The 22,752-nt window shown below is 48.3% G+C and overlaps 1 protein-coding gene across 3 annotated transcripts in view; it reads left to right on the top strand.

Moving 5' to 3' along the window:
- The window catches only part of LOC144115235 (uncharacterized), a 112,520-nt gene that overhangs the window by 81,394 nt on the left and 8,374 nt on the right, over nucleotides 1-22,752 (top strand). For all 3 annotated transcript variants that reach the window (XM_077649520.1, XM_077649518.1, XM_077649519.1), the window contains exons 2-7: nucleotides 2,242-2,452; nucleotides 6,208-6,317; nucleotides 10,311-10,406; nucleotides 17,755-17,859; nucleotides 21,918-21,980; nucleotides 22,573-22,645. In XM_077649520.1, coding sequence (XP_077505646.1) covers nucleotides 2,356-2,452; nucleotides 6,208-6,317; nucleotides 10,311-10,406; nucleotides 17,755-17,859; nucleotides 21,918-21,980; nucleotides 22,573-22,645 — 544 coding nt within the window. In that variant the 5' untranslated portion in view covers nucleotides 2,242-2,355. The remainder of the gene's footprint in view (nucleotides 1-2,241; nucleotides 2,453-6,207; nucleotides 6,318-10,310; nucleotides 10,407-17,754; nucleotides 17,860-21,917; nucleotides 21,981-22,572; nucleotides 22,646-22,752) is intronic.

The following is a 22,752-nucleotide window of genomic DNA, read 5'->3' as shown; positions in this document are numbered from 1 at the left end:
AGAAACTCCGTCTCATTATAGCAGGGGTGTACTAAGTATATGCAGGACCTCCGGCAGCAGCACCTGTCATGGGTCTGTGTGGTGGGCACTAAGGTGGAAAACAAAGGTAGACGGGTCATATATACGTGTATTAGTTTTGAAGTACCCGCAGAAGGCGACGTTTTCTATCAGCACAATCCCTTTCTACATATATACCCTATATCTTCGCCTCTTTGGAGAGCAAGACTGATGGGGCTCTTCTTGCTTTCGCATTCACTGTACCCGCCGGAAAACCTTTTCTTCAACAACTATCCCTGCTGCGATGTCGAGTAGACAAGGGTAAGGAAATGAGGGATTCGTTATGACATCCATATGAAGGAAGGCAACCGTCACCGAAATCAAGGAAAGCGCAGGGAAATTTTTCTATCCTTTCTTTAAGTTGTGCCGATAAATTGAAAAATAATAGTGTATAATCATTTTATACTGGATGATAATCGATAGCGGAGCATAATAACTTCTTCATAAAAAAAGTGGGGGAGTGTTTAAAACGAAACACGGATTCTATATTTCCGAAGGTAAGAAGTGTTGCATTGCAGGTACCAGTATTAAATATCACATTTACAATATCAGTCGAGGAAATGGCCGGGGAGAAAGAGGAGATACTGCTCTAATGAACGACACTATAGATTGACGTTATCCAACTGTTGCCAAAAGTTGGCACTCCCCAGATCTCAATGAATTTGCTTTCGCCGTGCCTTGGAAAACAGTGTTGTTGGACGCCGGAAATGACACTATTTTCTATTTATTTCCTCCAGCAGTGTTCTCTGTTCGTTTTATATAACACATGCGACAGTGAACTGCTTATGCAAGAACTGCATTTGAACTCATATTTTCTAGCGCTTAGTGAACACAAGGGACAAGAACACAAATACACAGGACGTACGCTAGTCTTCAACTGTCGTTTAATCGAAAAAACATTCAATATAAGACATCTCAAATGCTGAGATTCACACACGCGCAGTAGCAACGCCACGTTTCAAGAACAACAATTCTTTTTTTGATAGATAAACAGATGGGGTGCTGACACATTTTGAACCTTCTTTATCAATGCACATAGCTTCGAAAATTTCCCGTTCCGATTGCGTTTTTAGTGTTCCTAGAATGCTTGTTTCATGCAAGATTGGTGTGCAGGGTACAGGGTCAGGGTCTCCAGGGTACCGTTCGAAGAGACAGCGTTTGCAGTGCACCGCGAGATTCCCCCCCGCCGATATGAATTCTGTTGCCAAGCGTTGTTGATGGACGTCGCTTTGCGGCCTCCCGAAAGCGCGGTTTTCGAATGGGGAGAGGAATGGCCCCAATTAGATGAGCCACAGTAGCGAGCGTAAACGCGCAATTTTTAAAAGTAAGCTTTGTGAGTTAGCACAGCGCTCTTTTCCGCATAGCATTGTCAGCAGTGTACCACATCAAAACGCAGCTAAGACGTGCTAACTAGCAAGGCGATTAACTATTATTGAATCGTTAACTCTTTACCCATTGCTTTTGGGCTCCTCAATTATTGAGAGGCGTATAGCTCACCGCAATCAATATACGTATCAGTTTTTAGAATTTCGAAATGGCGGTTACCTTAGGCGCTGCGGCCCAACAAATTTTGGCCGCATCTCACCAAAATGCATGTGCTTTCGAGAATCTTTCAGGCAAAGCAACCTCTCCAGTGCACGTAACTCGTCGAAATAGCCAACCTTTGTTGGGCCACAGCGCCGAGGGTAACTGCGTATTCTAAATTCTAAAAACTGATGTGGATATTGTGACGAAGAAGACGAAGCCGGCAGGGGCGCGGGACGGAGCGTTCGCGCTAGGCCAGCGGCCATTACATCATCTCTCTGCCATCGTTCATCGCGCTTCATTCTTCGGCTGGCCGCCACGTAACTATTACTTACGGTGGGATACACGCCTCTCAATTATTAAGGACACTAATAGTAATAGTTCAGAAAACAACTATTCAGTATTAGCTAACCAGCCTGCCAGCTGGCAAGTCTTAGCTGTATTCTGATGTACTACGCCGCTGACAATGCTATGGCAAAAAAGCGCTCTTCTATCGCGAAGAGCCTACATTTAAAAATTGTGAAAACTCTGAGGTGAAATGCCCTGTACACATGTGTGTGTGTGCGCGCGTCGGTGCAGTGCCCGCGGTGGTAGCACAGCGGCAGTATTTTCGCTATGCTTACCGCTTCACTTAGGAATATGCACGCTCTTTGTGCACAGGGGCTGTCCTTCCTGGCACTCATCCTGCTGTCAGGACGGCTGTATGAGGCGAGCAAGGAGATCGCCTTCCTGCGCGTGGTGCTGGCGGCATGGATCCCCTCCGAGGCCGACCTCATGCTCGGCGGCGCCGCCGACGACCACAAGAGCCTCGTGCTGGACCGAAGCCGCCAAACGCTGACGAACCTCAAGGGCGACCTGGAAGCCTTCCTGCGTGAGTGCCGCGAGCTGTTGTGCGATGGGGCCTGGTGGGCTCTGTTCAGCGACTACCGCGTTCTCTCCCACGAGCTTTTCCGAACGGGAGAAATTGCGTCAGCTTTAGCCAACCTCTGTCAGCTGCCCAGTCAGAATGAGCAGATTCACTGCAATAAAAACGACTGCCGGATGGTAGCACAGACACTGCAGTCTACTATGAAACCTCGAAGGCATAAAAGAAAGAAAGAAAGAGGTTACACGCTGGACATGTTTTGGCGCTAGCCTTGTGGCTACCATCCGTCAAGTTTTCGTAGTTGATTGCACTGTGCCCCTCTCATTATGAGAAAGCATGGCTAGAGATAACGCAGGCGCCTTGTTATTGCTTCAGCTATGGCCTTACCCGCCCGCCTTACAGCTTAAGCTCACAGGAAAAATATTGTGACCACACAGATACAGACACACGAAAAAAAATGTTCCTGTGAAGTTCTAGTGCTGCTGCGCGACAGGTTTTTCTTGAAAACTTGGCTGCAATCTGTGATTTATACTTAATGGTAGATTAAAATTTCAGCCAAATGTAAGTTTGCGAAGCCGAATGCCTTGTGACGTTTGAGCTCCCCTGATGTTTGAAGCGTCTGCCAGCTAGCTGCGCGGTGACTGTGCTGTAGCATCGCCTTAGATCCAAAATTATAGGTTTCGTGCGTTTCGTTGTTGGAAACGTACCATAGTCTCCCCCCTCCCCTTTTCTTCCGGCTCCGCTACGTCTGAATGGGGGCGGAACGCGAGTGAAAGCTTACACTGAGGACACGCAGGCAGGAGACTACTTACTGCATTTTTACGCGATAGCGTGAAGGCCCCTGTTATGCACAAAATCCGGCGTCGTCGTCGTTGTGAGTGACAAATTGACCCGGGTAATGTGGTCCACGTCGTCACCCTAGGCAACCAGCGAGGCCACCCTATCGCCAGCCAGGGGCGTAAGATTCTTCTCGGGAGGCGCCATGGTCGAAAAATGGCCGCTCACTTGGCCTTGTCACGTCACCCACCACAACTTGCCCACCGGATTGTGAGCAAACTGTCCACCGTGTCAGGCGGCAGTTAAATTAATGATTGGTCGCGAGAGGTGGCTCGAGAAGAGAAACCTGAGTCGCACAAACCCCACCGTTGGCAGTAATGCCATTGCAGGGCAGTGCTGCATATCTTAACCCTTGCACCATTGCGTCAGCAGTGGTATGAGGGCTGCCAGCGATCTATGAATGTAAATTAGAGAACGGCAAATTCCGCATATGCGGCCATTAACCCGTTAACGCTATCGCGTCATACTGTTACGGCGGCGGTTAAGTGTCTCCTCCAATTTTTCATCGTGGTCCGTTCTGGGACTTTAACCACCCGTCTACGCACACCCAGCTATCCTTCACGGAAACTGTAGCACGTGCTATTTAAAAACAGGAGAGCAACGCACGGACATTTTCTCTGTTGGCCCTGTAAGGGGTGGCTCAGGCAGTGATGTCTTCCCCATGAAGCAACCAGTTAGCTGGCGCCGAGGCCGCAGCCATGGCGCGGATTGCACGCAGATAGTGTTGCATTCTGCAGCCTATTACAGGAAACCGAAGCTTAACAACTCGTAGCCTCACAGAACCTGTGGACTGCTGCACGATACGTCGATTTTCCGTGCTATCTTATTCTATATGAGCGATTTTAGTCAGAGGCGGATTGGTATTCATATTCTGTGTGGTTAGTCTTACTATGCACGTGCTACTAAGTTAGCGTCTGGCGTTATTCTAATCTCACGCCAAGGCTGCTACTCCGCGGCGAAGTGTTCGCGCTGGCTGCCACAGCAGTCGTCCGTATCGATGCCGACGGAGCTCACCTTACGCTGAGCTTCGCTCGGGGCACAGTTCGCCTGGTCGCTTGTGTGTGCGGAGGATGTCAACTTCGTTAAAGGTCGAAGAAGGGACCGTGCATCCGGAGTGTATTTTGAACTCTATAAACGACCCACTACTTCTGTATTTGTTTCAGCGGCACTGGATGGCTCAAAATGTAAACTCGCTGCTGCTCTTTTTTTTCTCGACATAATGTATTCACTTGCCGCATATATAGATATTGATAACTGGAAGCACCTCACCCGCAGGTGCGTTGGCTGTAAAAACGGCTACATCTATTTGGACATGGTCACTTCTGCATACGCGGAATGGGAGGAGCAGGAATCGAAGGGACATTTTTAGGAAGGTGAAGAGAGGTGCGGGATATGACCGTGACGCCAGGAATGGAGACGAAGCCACACGCGCGCTTGCCTCGAGTCCTTCTTTCCTTCCCCGAGTGTGTCGTTGACGTCACGTCACTTGCTCTTGCTTTCTGAATATTCATTCCTCCCCTTTCGGGTAGCCCAGCCTGACGAGTTATAGTGTTTTCGGAGATCCACGAGCAGTGCAGCCACGCATTAATTTTCATTACGATCTCACGGTTCGAAACTTACACTCCTGTTGATTGTTACAAATGACTGCGGCGAAATGTAACAACAAAATAAGCAGAGCTAGTAAGATCTACAAGTTCGTTCCGAGGTGTTGATTGCGATACCTACGCATATGAGGAGCCCGCTGCTCGAAGCGCAACGGACACGATAACACCTTGCGTCTTAACGTAGGGACATTTATCATGGCTTCGGCAAGGGTGAATTCCATGTTTTCGCTTGCAACCGCAGGTTGAGTGTGACTGTTGCTGTTTCTTGCTAATTGGACAGACTTGAGCCTGTGGACTCAGCTCTTTTCGTTTGGTACAAGTTGTCGTATAATTAAGGATAAATTTACTGAATTGCCCAAGACCGTATGCATGTTCTGTCCGCAAAGGAGACAACTTTCACCTGAGGCGATGTTGCTGTTTTTAAATTAACTGCCTTTCTCGTTCTTTCTTGTATAAATATCTGAGTGTGTAGCCTTGTGAAGAAGGAAACGTTGCTGCACGACTCTGTCTGCAGTCATTGTGCAGAAGCTTTTCCTTTACTGTCGCTTCGTGGGTGTGAGCCTTAAAGAAACACCGGGAACAACTTCAAGTTGGGCCGTATCCATATGTTGTGGTATATTCCACCGACAAAGAGACCATTCCCACTTAAAGCCGAGATATTTTAAGCTACAAAAGGTCAAAGAAACGAAGCACAGGTGTCGCTTTCATCTGCCCATTTCGCAACGTAAACTGCGTGCGTCGACGTCGAATTTTTCGCGCGGATCCCGTAGCCTATGGTACACCGCCATTCACTTCAAAACGGAGGCAACCAGTCATTTTCAGAGTAGACGTCACTGGTTTGTATCGAGGGGCGGGAAAATGTTAAAATCAATTGTGTCACACATAAATGCGCCTTTTGCTGCCGGGCGAACGTGAGCATAGCCAGCAACAGTGAGAGAATCTTTTACCGAGAACAATAACTCGGTGAAGTTGCCCTCAGAGTGCGCCTAAGTCGCTCGCGGTTGCCTGCCGACTCAGCAGCCTCTTAAACTCTCGTCTGCATTTTGCGCAGGTATTTCGCCGTTTCAGGGCCTCTCATTAAACCTCTTTTGGCACGTGCGCCTTTCCCGTGATGTCATTGTTCCGCATCTATACAGCTCTTGCATTTCTTTGAAACATACCTTTCATGCACGGTAGCTAAAACTTTCTTGTTGCTATCATGCTCCTGATCTCGTACACTTATTCCTCCTATCTGTAGAACTACATGGTTAAAACGCAGCAAGGTGTTTAGTGCGCGTGTGTGGTTATCTGATCCCCATGCGTTTCGCTGCCCCTTCGCAGTGGAACTGACGTCAGCTCGGACAACGCTTGCCCTGAGCGTGGTGTTCGTGATCATCTACATCCTCAGCTGGTGGTGGATGGCGTTCGCCCTCAAGCAGGCCAAGGATGACGTGAGTGTCGTTCACCCATGACTGAAGTTGATCATACGAGGCCGCATTGCTGGCGCTATAGACACAGCCCGAGCAAGAACGCAGGCTGGGCTTGGTTCCCTCACAGGAGACAGCTCGGCTAACTGAAGTGGCAGACACGATAGGATCGGTGTATACCTGCCGATGGGGACTGTCTTGAATGCGATATGAAACATTACGCAGAACCTGACGTTTTATAGAGATGGCAGCACCAGTCCTGGTAACTTGAGATACATCACCTAAGGGCAGTACTTTGTTTATCTATGTTGACACGTGAAGCGAAGGAGTCAGAGAGAGATAGAGGCTGTAAGGAGGACAAGGAAAGGCATGGGGTTGATCAAAAGAGGTTCGAGTTGATTGCCTTGGTCAGTAGCCAGGGTGTAAACAAGAACAAAAGGAGCAACGATAAGGGAACAGAGACCAATAATGTTGCCATAATATCACAACTTACCGGCAATACGACTGGCCACTCACTATAAGCGGGGAGTATTCTTGAAGCCTTCAGCGCTGGCGATGTTTGCAGCCATCTTGCAATGATTTCTGAGGATTCCTCAAGGCATCAAAAGTGTCTGAAACCAGAGGAAAATGCGCATTAAAAGCTCCGGAAATGAATATACAGACAGGCATTTGGAACAGCCAAATATGCTTTCTTTTTTTAACATTATTTTTGCTGCACTCACTTCGAGCGCACGTGAGTTGAAAACAATTTTTTTCAATGAAAATATCCAGAGGAAAGTGAGAACAAAAAAGAATCGTCGAATCGCTGTAAGAACTTTATGACAGCCGCATAAATATAGGACCCGGAGCCACCACTTCAGGTAAACGATTCCATAGCATACGGTTCAAGGTGGCATGCGAGACGTCAAGTGCACATGCATAATCTCGCAGTGAACGTGTGCTCTTAACGTTACAGGCATTTTCTGGAACCGGCCTAAAGGCCTGAGTGTGCTCCAATATAATTGTTACCTAGCCCGTCGTTACACTGAAAAGTATTGCTGCTCCTGGCACGCCCCTCATGCGCACTAATGAAGCCCCTCCAGCACGCAATCGCGAAAGCCACCATTGCATCAGATCTGGAATCAGTACGTTGTATATTTCGGAAAGATTTGGAAGCTATGGACCCTCTGCGCCATGATTTAGCCTGTTTGAAGTAACTACTCCGAGCAAGAGCGTAGAAACCGATTGTCTGTAAACAAAATCAAAATATACAGCTATTTTTATTTGATGCGCCTTTTTTCGATACATTTTTCCGGATGGCAACCTGCAGCTGCCCACCGCAGAGGCGTAGTGCTTGGTCAGAGGAATAAAATTTCGACTGCGCCGGTCGCGTTTCGATGGAGGATAAGAGCAAAAAATTACAGACGTGTAATTAAGACTTCTTATGTACTGTGAAGGCGAAAGCTTTGATTTATTTTTAATCACCCAAAATCCACTTTATTTCCCCATAATGCACACTAATCCAACCTAATCCATCGCAATCAATTCTTAATCCACCATAATCACACCTTAATTCACCGCAATCCACCCTGATTCGACGTAATCCACTCCTAATTCACAGAAATTCCCACAATCCACCCAAAATCCACTATCTATCGTAAATCAGCTTAATAAAACCTATTGTAATAAAGGAGTAATTACTCACTGGCATCCAACCAAGTGCTCACCTACAGCTACAATGGTGTACCGAAGTTTTCCCTGCGGTTACTTGATTCAATGTAATCCACTCTTAATCTAACATAATCCTTCTGTATAAACTCTTAATTCCGCCAGAATCCACCCGTAATATACCACAATCCACTGGAATCCGACTTAAACCATCCTACTACGGCCCACTAATCCAGTTCTAATCCACCAGAAACCACGGTAATCTAACTTATTGCACCCTACTGAAACTTAACCCAATGTATTCCACTGCTACCCCCGTGACCCAGCATAATCCACCCTGCTACAATTTAAATTGATGTAATCTACTTTTAATCCACCACAATACATCCGAACCCAACTTAATCCAACGTTATCCACTCTTAATCCACTGCAATCTATCACGATCCATCGTATTACAACTTAATCCTAAGTAATTCACTCGGACCGTCTAGCGTAGATAATACCCTCTATTTTTGTACCACTAAGCACAAATAGAGACGCCGCCGGCTTTTCTCGTAATGGGACTAGTCATGTTTTCGCTGCGCGATAGCGGTGCACGTTAGAGAACCCCATGCATGGGGTCGAAACTGCTCCAGAGCCTTTCACTACGGCGACTCTTCCTTCTTTCACTCCCCATCGGTGCGGTTGAGGTGTCCACCGAGAAGCAAGACAGTTACTGCGCCTTTCTTCATGATCAACTTCCCGCTGCGGTAGCTGATAGGCTTTGGCGTTCGGCTGCTGATCAAAAGGTAATATAATAATAATTTGTTTTGGGGGAAAGGAAATGGCGCAGTATGTCTCAGATATCGTTGGACACCTGAACCGCGCCGTAAGGGAAGGGATAAAGGAGGGAGTGAAAGAAGAAAGGAAGAAAGAGGTGCCGTAGTGGAGGGCTCCGGAATAATTTCGACCACCTGGGGATCTTTAACGTGCACTGACATCGCACAGCACACGGGCGCCTTAGCGTTTTTCCTCCATAAAAACGCAGCCACAGCGGTCGGGTTCGAACTCGGGAACTCCCGATCAGTAGCCGAGCGCTCTAACCACTAAGCCACCGCGGCGGATCAAGCGTTACATCCCGGCCGCGGCGGGGGTATATCGATGGTGACGAAATACGGAGACGCCCGTGCGCTGTATTACATCAGCGCACGTGGCACCCCAGGTGGTTTGAGTTAAACCGCGGCGTTCAGTACGGCGTCCTTCATAGCCTGAGTCGCTTTGGGGCGTTAAAAAAAATCCCCGCAACCCACATGGGAAACCGTTCACCGGTGAATGTATGGCCGCTGCTGTTTTATGGAACTGTTTGAGCAAATATAATTCAGTTTTAAAATGACTGCTCTTTTTTTGTAGACCAGAGTGCAAAATAAAAACCGGAAAACTTGGGGCCTTCTGAACCACATTCCTAAAGAAACTCATTTGGACGTTGACACACACACAAATATTTCGAAGCGCCCCTAAAATTTTGGATGTAGGACCGCTGAAGAAAATGGATTACTTTGGATTAGTGAATGTTTGTGGGTGGGTTAAGGTGGATTAGTGGGCACTAGTAGGCGGATTGAGGTTGAAGAGTGAATCAGGTTAGTATAATCCATATGATAATGTACTGGAAGGTACTCGGAACATTCTAGTACTGAGATTTTCAAATTTGGCGGCGCTTATGATGTCACGATCCTATCTCTCGGCCAATCAGGGAATTTCGTCACGGAGAAACCGGGGTTGTTTTGCAAGACAGCCTCAATGTTATCGCATTACAAAGATCGTTAGATGAGCTTACCTAAAGCAGTGCATTGTAGCTTTCGCGGTTATTTCCACACTTCTGGAGTGTGTTATCGAGATTGGTAGTCAGGCAACTGAAGCGCAAAACACAGATAAGACGGGGGGGATCAGAACACGCGAGCGCTCCGTTACGACGATGAGCGGACAAGCTGATTTTGACCTTATTTTACTTCGCTCTGCAATGGTACAGTCAAACAACTTCTATGCGACACTGTTTTATCTCATACAAGCGAGCGAGCGATAGAATGCTTCGCCTACGTACTACGCGCGTATCTGATGTATCTGTCGCATGTTAGGGTGGTTAGAAGTCCTGTTCAGTACTCACCAAGGCCTCAACTTTGCCGCTTCCGAGGCCGTGCTTGCAGCATTTGCATACTGTAGCGCCACCACGCGTGGTAGCGTTCAGAAGAGTTTTCTATAGCGCGCTAGCCACCGCTTCTGGGTTTTTGCTCATGTGGTGGGGCATCAGCGCAGTTATTGGGCTAGCGCTGCATGTGTTCGCGTATTGTTTATGACCGAGGGGCTGAGTTCTGCGTTCTTTTTATTATTCCACAGGGTAGCGTCTCCCTGCGGACAGTCCTGCTCTTGTCCGTGTTCGCGGCCGTGGACATCGCTGCAAGCACCGGCTTCGTGCTGCTACGGATCATTATGGTGTGTTCTTGTCATTCTTTCCTTCACTTTTCAGCATGAAACAAGATGAACGTCGTGTGAAGGTCCTTCTAAGCCTCAGCTGTGCCGCCTCTGTGCACATTGCGCAGGCGTGGACGTCTCTACTTCCTCTGCCCTCTAAAATCTTTCATATATTCACGCTCATGCTCCTGCCTTTATGCCTTCACACTATTTGGTCAATGCCGGGAACAAAAAGAAATCGTCAGTGACTCAAGAACGCTTGCGTGTGGGAATGCGAAAGCATTACTGTCCCTTGGTGCAATGACAGCCGCCCACACACACACTCGCGCGTATGTCACCACCCGGAACGCTGTACCGCGAACGGCTACATCGTTGTTTTGATACGAAAATTGGTTTTTGAGGAAAGGAAATCGCGCAGGAACTGTCTCACATCTCGGCGGGCGCCTCAACCGCGCCTTAAGCGCAGAGGTAGAAAGTCTGGGAAGGCATACAGCTGAAGGTGCATATGTCATGGGTGCGAATCTCTGTCGCCGGCTAGCCTCCAATTTCAATGAAACAACATGCAAGCTGTATACAACGAGAAATTGTATGACACCACTCGGAACGCTCTACATAGCACGCAGCAGCGCCGGCAGTTCATGCAGTGGGGTCGTGCGGAGACCCAGGGGCGTGCCCCGACTTCCTCTCCAACAATAAAGTTTTTTTCTCTCTCTCTCTCTGGGAAGGCATACAGCTGAAGGTGCATATGTCACGGGTCCGAATCCCTGTCGCAGGCTAGCGTCCAACGTCAATGAAACATGCAAGCTGTATACAACGAGAAATTGTATGACGCCACTCGGAACGCTCTACGACAAATGGTTGTGTCTCAATTTCGGTACGAATGTTGTGGGAAAAACTGTCGTCACACTCGGGTCGGTCAGTGCGGAGTATACCGGGCGTGCCAGCTAACTTGAGCCAATGGTTAAAAAATAAATTATTACTGACAGGCGAGTGAAGCCAGTTGCATATTTGTGACAGCCATCTTGCGCACCACGGGCATTTTTTGTTGCACAATTATTAGTTTAAATAGGTTAATTATTTAAATTACTAAATATTGACTTTAGACAACAAATTGCATTTGAACAGTGTTCGAGCCCCTTCAAAAACCCTCATTCCATCATTTACGATAAGGAAACCCTCACGTGGGTCTTTTTTTCCCCAGCTCCAAGGAAAGCCCGCGAAATACAGAATAAATCACGTGACTAACGCACTTGCGCACCAAGATCGTGCTGCTCTCAAGCCTGGTTTCAGAAAACGAAATGCCCTGCAGCCTTGACACGACGGCCTCGCACCAGCGGTAGGCCGATATACTGGCGGTGGTTTCTGGCCAGCGTCGGCCAGTGGCACACATGACGGTGCGAGTTGCCGCCGCAAACATATCGGCCTGCCGCTGGTGCGGGGCCGTCGTGTCAAGGCTGCAGGGGATTTCGTTCAAATGCTGATACCACGCTTGAGAGCAGAACGATCTTGGTGCGCAAGTGCGTTAGTCACGTGGTTTATTTTGCATTTCGCGGGCTTTCCTTGGAGCTGGGGAAAAAAGACCCACGTGAGGGTTTCCTTATCGTAAATGATGGAATGAGGGTTTTTGAAGGGGCTCGAACACTCTTCAAATGCAATTTGTTGTCTAAAGTTAGTATTTATTAAGTTAGATAATTAAATTTAATTAAACTATTAATTAATTGCGAAACAAAATGCCGGTGGTGCGCAAGATGGCTGCCAACAATATGCAACTCGTTTCACTCTCCTGTCTCTCATAATTTATTTTTTAACCCTCGGCTCAAGTTAGCTTGGACACCCGGTATATAGACGAACGAGATGTGTAGGCTGCAATTTTCAGAAATTGCGGGGCTCAGCTTGCTGTGTGCGTCGTACGGCCGCTGGATGACGTCACCCTATTTTTCTTGCCATAGCAGGTATTTTGTGATTGTCTGCTTGTACACACACTAACAAACACACGCCGCTGGCTTTTCTCGTTATGGGGCTAGTAATACATTTGCAATAAAATTTGTACTGCATAGGTAGCTTAATCCAGTGCTCCTGTCAGCTGTGCTGGACGAGCGATTTAAATTCCCGCCTCCAAATTCATTCCTTTGCGTCCTCACTATCTTATGTGCAGCTGTTGCTTCCGTGATGCAGAGAGAGAACTCGGACAACCAGGCGTGCGATATATTCTGTGCTGTACGTTGTATAAGGGCAGAAACGTGCTTCAAGCACAGCGCGCGATGCATGCCTGCTGCCGAGCCTTTGCGTATAGTGCCGACCACACACGTCTGGAAGCCGTCGCCACGCGCTGCACAACCCAGAGCCGCATGTGTTAGCTACTCGCACTTCTTTCTCTTCTTTACTACGCCTTTCCTTCGTTCCTAACCTCCTCCTCCTGCACTGAAGTGGCCCCGTGCTGGTTTCGGCGCAGTCATTTGTCATTCCTATCCTAGTCCGCGGGCCAGACATTATATTTAACTGAAAAACACCGTCCGAAGGATGCAACAAGAAACCCAGGAGGAGGAAAAGCGTATCCAAAAGGTAGAAAACCGACGCAGAATTGAACTGCATCAAGGGAGAGTGTTGAGCTGCATAGGACCTACAGCGGAATGGTGCCGTGAGCTATGTTATTGGGTTGATTAAATTTTGTTACCGATACTTCGTTGACAGAGAGACTTCTGTCGTTCTCGTTGTCAATGTGAAATAAACATTTTCTAACCAGTGCAGCGACTAGATCGAGATGTGCGGACTCGCCAATGTATATTCAATTTCCTTATTCCGGCGAAGGCCTTTTTTGGCTCATGAGTGGCGTGGACGGAAGTTGTAGGCGGAAGTTGTCCGCATAAACTGTCAGGCGTAAGTTTTGTGGTAAATAAAGCAAAAAAGTAAAAGTTGATGAAGGAACAGTTCTTAAGCAACGTATATGTAATGAAAAAACATTAAAAAATTAAAAAAAGAGTGAAAAATAAGTAAAAAGAAATAAATGGGAAAAAATAAAACATGAAGGACGCTTAAGCTTCGTCTTCAAGACTGAGACGCGACAGCGTGTTGCGGCGTTTCTAAGGGGTCCACGGAACGCCATCGCCCGTTCGGCGCGACGCGTTGCCGCTGGACAATTTAAGGAAGGGAAACGACGCCTGTCTCGCATATCTCGGTGGACAATCGAACCGCACCGTAAGCGAAGGTAGGTAGGTAGGTGAAAACTTTATTGATGAGCCTTATGGATGAGTCACTGCCTAGGGTTGGTCTGGCTCTTGATCCCGGGTGGTGGCCAACAGTCCATGACGTGCGGCGACCTCTCCAGCCCACTCTACCAGCCGCATTTATGAGGTTGGTTCGGAGCTGGAGACCGTGATCTCCCAACCCTCTTTGTCCGTGAGGTTCCAGCGAGATGGTGGTTGGAATTCTTGGCAGAGATATAAAATATGGTCAGAGTTGGCTCTCGGAGCCCCACAAAGAGAGCATTCGGGTCTTCATAGGCCTGGGTGGATAAGGGCTAACAAAGCCGGTGAAGGGAATGTGCGAGCCTGGAGCTGTCTCCAGGTAGTTTGTTGTTCTTTCGAGAGGGAAATCTGTGGTGGGGGATAGACGAGTCTTTGCTCCCTGTAATGGAAGGTTATTTCATGATAGCTGACGAGCCGGTCCCTTGCACTACCCCGGTCTACGGTGTGCCCTGCTCGGTTGACGTATGCACGAGCAAGAGAGTGGGCCACTTCGTTGCCGGGGTTGCCTGCGTGCGCTGGCACCCAAACAATATGAACTGGCCGGGGTTCTGTGGAGCAATAATTGAGAATTTTTCGGGTGGTAGAATGAATCTGTCCCCGTGCAAAATTCGTGATTGCTGTTTTAGTCACTCAGAATGAGTGTGGCAGCGGAGGAGGAAATGGCAAGCGCTATGGCTGCTTCTTCGGCTTCAAGTGAGGTTCTTGCCTTAATCGAGCACGAGGCTATGTTTTTGAGGTCATGCGATGCTACAGTGGTGTCGTAGGCCGAATTGTGGGTGTACTCTGCCGCGTCCACGTTGACCGCGTCTTTGTCGTTTGCATGAGCTTTGTGTAAAGCCTTGGCACGAGCTTCGCATCTTGCCTGGTTGTGAACTGGGTGTACGTTTTTGGGCAGAGGATGATCTATGAGTGTGTCCCTGATGTGTGTTGCGATGGCGTGGGTGTTGTTGGGGGGTGGACCTGTTGGCTGAATCTTTAGAGAGGCGATAATGTGTCTACCTGTATTTGTGGAGGAGAGTCTGTCAATCTGAGCCGTGCGATGAGCTTCAGTTAGTTCTTGTTGTGTATTGTGTACTCCCATGCGTAGGAGATGGGTGGTGGGAGCTCGTTGTGGGAGATTTAAGGCTGACGTGTATGCCTGTCTTGTTAGTGCATCTACCTTCTCCTCTTCCGCCTTTGTGAGGTAGAAGTAGGGAAGGGAGTAAACCATCCGACTAATCACGAATGCCTGCCCCAGCCGCCTCAGGTCATGTTCACGCATGCCTCGGTGCTTGTTGGCTACTCTTCTAATCAGTCGGATGGTTTGATATGTCGTGATTGTTAGTTTGGAGATGGTCTCCGTGTTGCGTCTATTGTTTTGTAAGAACATGTCTAGGATGCGTATGTTTTCAACTACTGGCACTGGTAGACCATTGACCTCGACGTGTATGGAAGAGTTTTCTTTCCTGTTGCGGTTCGGGGTCGGGTGGAGTAGCAAGAGTTCATACTTAGCAGAGGAGCATGCGAGGTCTATAGAGGCGGCGCACTCCACTACCGCGTCCGCATCTACTTGAAGGGTTTCTTCCGTGGTCCCAACATTGCCCATGGTGGTCCTTAAGGTAATGTCGTCTGCATAGGAGTGGGAGAGGTCTGGGATGCGATCTAGCTTGCGAGCCATGGGAATGAGAGTGATGTCGAAAAGTAGGGGAGATAAGACTGACCCCTCGGGTGTCCCCTTGCTGCCCAGAGGAAAGGAGGGGGACTCTATAGGGCCTATTTTGATTTCCGCTGTGTAGTCTCCTTACCCCGCCGCGGTGGCTCAGTGGTTAGGGCGCTCGACTACTGATCCGGAGTTCCCGGGTTCGAACCCGACCGCGGCTGCTGCGTTTTTATGGAGGAAAAACGCTAAGGCGCCCATGTGCTGTGCGATGTCAGTGCACTTTAAAGATCCCCAGGTGGTCGAAATTATTCCGGAGCCCTCCACTACGGCGCCCCTTTCTTCCTTTCTTCTTTCACTCTCTCCTTTATCCCTTCCCTTACGGCGCAGTTCAGGTGTCCAACGATATATATGAGACAGATACTGCGGCATTCCCTTTCCCCAAAAACCAAATATTATTATTATTATTATTATTATTATTATTATTATTATTATTATTATTATTATTATTATTATTATTATTATTATTATTATTATTATTATTATTATTATTATTATGTGTAGTCTCCTAGGAAAGCTGCTATGTAGATATGTGTTCAAGTCCCGACTCCTAGATTGGATAAGGCGTCCAGTATGGCTTTGTGTTGGACATTGTCAAACGCCTTAGTGAGGTCTAAGGCTAGCAGTGCTCGTGTGCGTTTGCAATGTCTGGGATGTAGGAGTTCTGAGATTTGAAGCATTACGTCTTGTGTTGATAGATGGCTTCGGAATCCTAGCATTGTGTGGGGATTTTCCTTCCTTTACGGGAAGGAAAGTGCCTCATAGCCTGAGTCGCTTCGGTACGTTAAACCCCCATAAAACCATAAAACCCAAACCGAAGGAAAATGATATGTAAATTCATTATAAGGAAAGCAAATGACGCCTGTCTCACATGTCGGGTGGACAACCGAACCACGCCGTAAGGGAAGGAATATGATACGCTGTCGCGTAAAAAAATACATAAAATAACAGAAAATGAAGGTAGAATGAGGACTGGGAAAGGCTTTCGCATTTGCGCTCTTAAGCAGACATACTTGCAATTGTGTATTTTTTATTACAAACTGGTAGCTGACCACCTCTCCAAAATGCGCAAGTGCCCGATAGGATGGCTGCGTTTTAGCAGTCCATTAGCCGATTCGATCGGCTAACGGAGTACGAAAAGAGTTACGTTCTTCATTAGTCCTTTTCCGCGGAGCAAGAATTTCTGTAGCGTGTGGAATCATCTTAGGAGAGCTAGGCATACTGCACACTCTGTGTTGCAAATCCATGTGGTATAAGAGCTGAAAAACATGAGAACTGGCAGGCCCATACAACGTCGCAAAACTCACCTGCTGCGGCAACCAAAGCGGCACTACAGTTATGTGGCTTTTAAAGGTGGCCCGCTGGAGCATGTACACTGTGGATGTCGAAGTTGCGATACACAGGTCCCGAGCACAAGTGGAGTTCACCCACCCACAGTAAACTTGTTGCAGTTGTGCACGACCCTACGAGCGGGAGGCTACGGCCTCCTCATGTGTGAGCGCGCTCACGAGCCTACACAAGCCCGGAAAGTGCGGCCGCGCGCTCGTAGGCTTCTGCAGCACAACTATAAGTGGCGCGTGTTGAGTAGGTACACTTTTTTCTCTTCTTTACTCGGCCTTTCCTTTTTTTTTAACCTCCTTCTCCTAAACAGAACTGGGCCCATGCTGCTGTCGGCGCAGTCACTCGTCCTTTCTATCCTAGTCCGCAGACCAGAAATTACGTTTACTTTAAAAAAATAATGTCCGACGAATGTATTAAAGCCAGGAGGGGAAAGAGCGTTTCCAGAAGGAAGGAAACCCACGTAGTACTGTAGTGCACCTACCGGTGAGTCTTTAGCCACTTAGGAGTCAGCGGAATGACCGCCTCTTCTGCTAGTGTGAAGAGAATGGACAGGAGGCTTGGCCTGGCCTTACGGGGTTGTGTTAGGGAGGCTATCACCGACTGTAGAGAGGGCTCCTTGCCATAGGTGTATCCTTTGTGTATCTTTAGCTAAAAATACACCTGTGATATACTTCGGCGGACATGGTTGTTGCGGCGTGAGCTTTTTCTCAGTCTTTCCTCTTAAATCTCTGAACTCTCCTCGAGGCCGATGTGGCCAATGCACGGCTTCGCCCTGTCAGTGTGTCTCTTCCACCTCTCTTGGCGCGCAGTGCGAGGAAGAGGCCACTGGACTCCTACAGACGTCATCGTAGCGCGTCTGTACCTCTATGCTTCTTTCTCTTCGCGCCAGATGGCGCCAGTGACGGCAAGGAGAGGCCCGCGCTACAGTGAACCAGAAGTATTGTGTGTACATTACACTAGAAGTACAGTGAACTCGAAGAACTGCACTAGAATACTTCTAGTTCACTGTAGCCGCGCTATTTTTGTTGTATCTGTTGCTTCTCTGTGAAACCTAAGCTTGATATGGGTTCTTTTCTCTTGGCTGCAGTACGTCATGCGAGACCGGCTCTACCCCATGACGATGCGAACGCCATACATCACAGAAGCCGACCAGTTCGCTGCCTTTACTGCCCTGCGATTGACAACGCTAAAGGTGCGCTTCACTTCATACCATTTCGTTAGGCTTTTTTTCAGCAACATACTCAAGAAAACTTGTTGCGGGTATTTTTATGTTGCTGTCGGCCATTGAGGAAGCAGTGGATTCAGCAACCAGACGCTATGTGCACAGAAGACAGAGTACTATCCCTGCAGAATGTGGGTGCATTAGTCATTTCGGTGCCCTTGCTTTAGCCATGCAATGCCCTCAGGCACTGAGAAGCAGCCAAAGTGGTGCGCGACGATTCTGCGTTGCGTGGCCCTTTTTTTATAGCCTAAACAGTGGGACCAAAGAAAGGCAGATTTGCTGCTCTTTGATTTCTCAGCAGCACGCGTGCTACTGACAGTTCCCTGCGTCTATAGTACAACGAGAGAAAGATGACAGTGTAAGGAGAGACCGAACGCAGTACGATCACCGCAGTCGAACGTCTGTTCGGTATCCCCGGTGGAGGTGGTTTGGGCGTCTTGATACACTTCATTCTGATAAACTTAACGCAAAACAGGTTCGATCATAAATTATGTCGCTTACAAAACGCTGGCTCATTGGTGAACTGTGTTGCGCGGCTGAATTCTGCAACTGATGCGCAATGGTCTGACGCACTGATGCGCCCTCTGGGCATGACGTCGGTGAGTGCTGGGACAGTTATCACATATCCATCTATCCCTATTCACGCACATGTGGTAAGTCTTCAGTCTACGCGCGTTACATGCATAGCTATGACTGTTCCGATATTTGATTCTATCCATGGTCCCGCCGACGACCCTTTTACATGGAGCGCCCTTTTAGCCTTTCCTAACGGTCATTTGATAGGAGAGACGTTGACGCAATCAGCTAGGCACTGCAGTTACGAATAGGAACGGTGTTCGTGCTTATGGCATGCGAGGGGACCTCTCACTGACTGCAAACATGCAACTAAATTATGAAATGGGCAGCGGCCTATTGCTAGAAGGCACTCGTTGAGATGCTTGTTCCAGAACGTAACTGTGGCCGCAAAGAGTGATGCCCGTTAATTACTCATAAGCTACCGGTTTATGCGTCATAAGCTCTTTTTTCTCCTATCTAAGTCCGTCCATTTTGTGGCAGATACACATGGTGTGCAAATGCGACACATAACGTTTGAGGCTACGCTGCGAACGTAATGCATGTCTCAGCGTCTTCCACCATCAGTGCGCCTCGTATCTCGCAGTACTCATATGAATATCTTCGTCCTCAGCCATGTGCTTTACACCACGCCGTACTTAGACTTATGCAAACGCGATACTTACGCTTTGAACGCCTTAATACTCAAGGAGTACAAAGTAGCACTCAGATCACCCCTTAATACACTCACGTACCGACTGCTTGGCTTCGGCCTCTACGACACTATCGGGGAACTCGTGGAGGCCCACCGAGAAGCCCAATACATTCGCCTCACATAGACATCCACTGGCAGGCGCATCCTGGACTCCCTCGGTATCCGGATACCGGCCAACGACCCAACGCTCCTCCCCATCCAACGCCACATCCACCGGAAGCTGCTTATCAAGCTACTCAGGAAGAACATGGACCCACACCTCCACGAGCAGCGCCGCTGAGCTCGTGCTAAGGCACTACGCCGATATTACGGCTCAGAACCAGACGCAGTAAGGGTGGATGTCACCTGCACGGGAGAGGAAGTGGTTGGCGCCGTGGTGGACCCCTCCCTCTCCCCACTCATCACACTGCCCTTTCCCCCAGATGCCTGCTCAGAGTTGCAGAGGAGGATGGGATTGACATTGCCGTCACCCATACGGAACTGCATTACATAACAGACTGAAAAACAACGATACTAAATTTTGTGCGAGGCCGACTCCATGTTTCTGCTTTTTGCACACTGGAGTTGCTCGTTCTACCCCCGCCCCGCCATGTGGAACTGATATGAGTGCCTGCGCACTCTGGGAATCTCGGAAACGAAGCTGCTAACCTTTTATCCCGAGGTTCTGTTAAGCTGGTTCGCGTGGCCTCCGATCCGGGATTCACGAAGGAGCGCATGCACTCTTCCAGCGCATCGCCTCTACCCCCCACCTCACCCCTCCCTGTACATTAGGCATGCGACACTCTGGAAGCGACTCGAGACACCCATCCAACCACCCTATTCCATTACCACCCGTGTTTCTCCACCCACCGAGCACCCTTTGTCCCGAACCATTCGCATCCACCATCTACATGCTCTCCCTTTGCCCGGCGGACCCTCCCCCGCGGGGCCTGGAGCACCAGACATCGTGAGACATGACTGGGAGATCCTGCTCTGCTCCGAGGACCCGCAAACGCAGACCGTCGAGACCAGCCAGGCTGCCAGTGTTATGGACCCACGGAATATAAGCACTTTAGTGGAGTCTGGTGTGCGATGGCCCGGGGACCTGCGTGTCCCGAACAACTTTGATTAAATAGTTTTTCTATCCGTCTGTCTGCCTAGTATGCGGGTTTCTTCCGGCTAATGAAAACAAGCAAACAAAAAGGATCGCATGAACAAACAAACAATTGCTTTTACAGTGCAATTTATGGAGATGTTTTTCTTGCCGTGACTGATCTGTGCCTAAACTTTTTAAGGTTGTTAGTGCGGTCTTGGTACTGGTTTCATTTTTGAATAGCTGCGTTTCATGTCGTCCACACGCCCTGTAAACTATGATTAGGATGGAACTTTGGGGATTTGAAGCGGCTTCTAATTTCAGGTTGTTGTATGATAACCGAGCAAAGTTGTGAAGGATAAAAATCTTAGCCTGCAGTGACCTCACCAGCGGTGCTGATGCCATACTGTTCGCAAAGTATACTCAGAACCGGTATATAGTAAGCGGAGATTTTGGCAAGGGGACTTCGGACAGCACTTTTGGCACCCGGTGATTATAGCACGGGGCAGATGCTGCCGAGGCTCTTGGGACGCGGGGTTTTTGCGCCGGGTCATTTGCACCTCGGTAGTTATGCTACCATCAAGTTTAAGCCCAGTTAAGTACGGCGGTGCAAATTTTGGGACCGAGTATGTGCTACGAATACCTGCACTTATTCTTGAATAATGCCACTGCGTAAACGTGACACGCCGTGAAGAATCAAGCTTCTCTATATAGCGAAAGATAGGGTGTCTCAGCATAAACAAGCATGCCTCAAGGGCAGCAATGCTGCAGTAGAGTGCAGACTGTGCATTGAGTACAATCTGATGGAGCGATCGCGTAGGTAAAACGGCTTGTGCCAACGTGTTCTTTTATATTGGGTGCGCAGAATCCTAGAAGACGTTGTTATTATGTTCAGTCGTCTTTCTTTGCCCAATGATTTTTTCATCGGATACTTCAGCGCAGATACTAGCTGATGCGCTCACCTGCTGGCGCATTAACGCTGGTTTTAACTAAGGCAGTGGTGTTGAGTACAACTATAAATCTGCGGGTTTCGCTGGAAAATATAAATTTGACTAATTGAAACTGAATGTTGTAGCCACGCGTTGCTGCAGCTGGAAAACTGTGTGAATAGTTTACGAGGTTCGCAATATACGCCGTTCGGTAAATTTAAAAGAAAAAGGACATTTTTAATAGAATAGAATTACGGGCCCCGTTCAGTGGAGAACCTTGCGTCGTAGTTGGCGTGTAGAGAAAGAGCGGATTGGTCGAGAGGGCCGTGATGTCACACGTGGAGCTGTGAAATTGAAATTGTGGATAAACGTTAAACTGTGATCATAAGGTTGAAACATAACTTAAACGTGATTATGACGTGCATGCAAATTAATTGCGCTAAGCAAATTTAGGTAATTAGATGTTAATTCGACCTATGATCTTTGGGTCGCGAGTCACTCTACCTCTAGTCCAACGAGGCACGTTCGTTCTACTCGGTTAAAGGGAGGCCTAATGTGTCTTGTCCGACAGTGTTCGTGTCTGCGAAGCGAGGTGCAAAGAGGGCACCAGGCTGCTTAAGGGGACCTTTAATGATATCGCGTCATATTCTTAAGGCAGAGCTTAAGTGTCTCCGAATTTTTTTTAATGTTTACACCCATCGCTACGTACTACGCTCTTCCTACGTATTTACTTTCTTTTTCCTTCTCCCATTGCTCGCAGTCAAGCTGCGGGACCACGGACGTGCTCGTCTCCATTGTCGTGGGCTTCCTTACCGGACTACGGGTAAGCGCCGGCCCCACGTCGAACACGTCGTACCGGTTGCATGGTCGCTTTCCTTCCGGCATTTTAGCTTTACGCGGCGCTAGCTGTGCTTCTGGGATTCGCACGCTGATGAAAACCAGAGCGGTAGCTCATGTATGTGCGAATGCACGCATCGTTGTTCGGCAACGAATGCGTTCGAGGAGGTTTTCGTTTTCGAAACTGTTTCTGGGCATTGTTGCTGTGACGACGTGTTTCGGTATGGTCGCAAACTGCACCTGAGGATACCGCTACTTACACGCCGTGGCACGGTACTTCTTATTGTGAGGAAAAGGACAAGAGAGTAGAATTTTCCCGTGGTGTCATCCGTTGACGGGCACAAAGAAAACATATGAAACGTGAATCGACGGTCACGTCATTTGAACCCAAGACGGCCGTTTTATCGGCCATACACGCGTTTTCTCTCCGTGGAGCGAATTCTGAAACATTCTTTAATAATAATAATATTAATAGTAATAATATTAATAATTGGTTTTGGGGAAAGGAAATGGCGCAGTATCTGTCTCATATATCGTTGGACACCTGAAACATTCTTGTATTCATTTTTTTTATGCAGATATACAGCGTAGCCTGCGTCATATCATTTTACAAGAAAGCCAAGAATGGCGGCTTGAGTGCCTTTCGGAAAGGTAAGAGTGCGATGCGCACAAATGTTTACAACTATTTCTCGCTTTTTAGCGTGCAAATAGGTGCTGGACTCGCTGGCACTACAATGGTCACTCACTGCTGTACTGTT

The sequence above is a fragment of the Amblyomma americanum genome, chromosome 1, assembly GCF_052857255.1.
Source record: "Amblyomma americanum isolate KBUSLIRL-KWMA chromosome 1, ASM5285725v1, whole genome shotgun sequence".
Taxonomy (NCBI): Eukaryota; Metazoa; Arthropoda; class Arachnida; order Ixodida; family Ixodidae; genus Amblyomma; species Amblyomma americanum.
The sequence above is the reverse complement of the archived record's forward strand: the minus strand, read 5'-3'. Positions and strand labels throughout refer to the sequence as shown.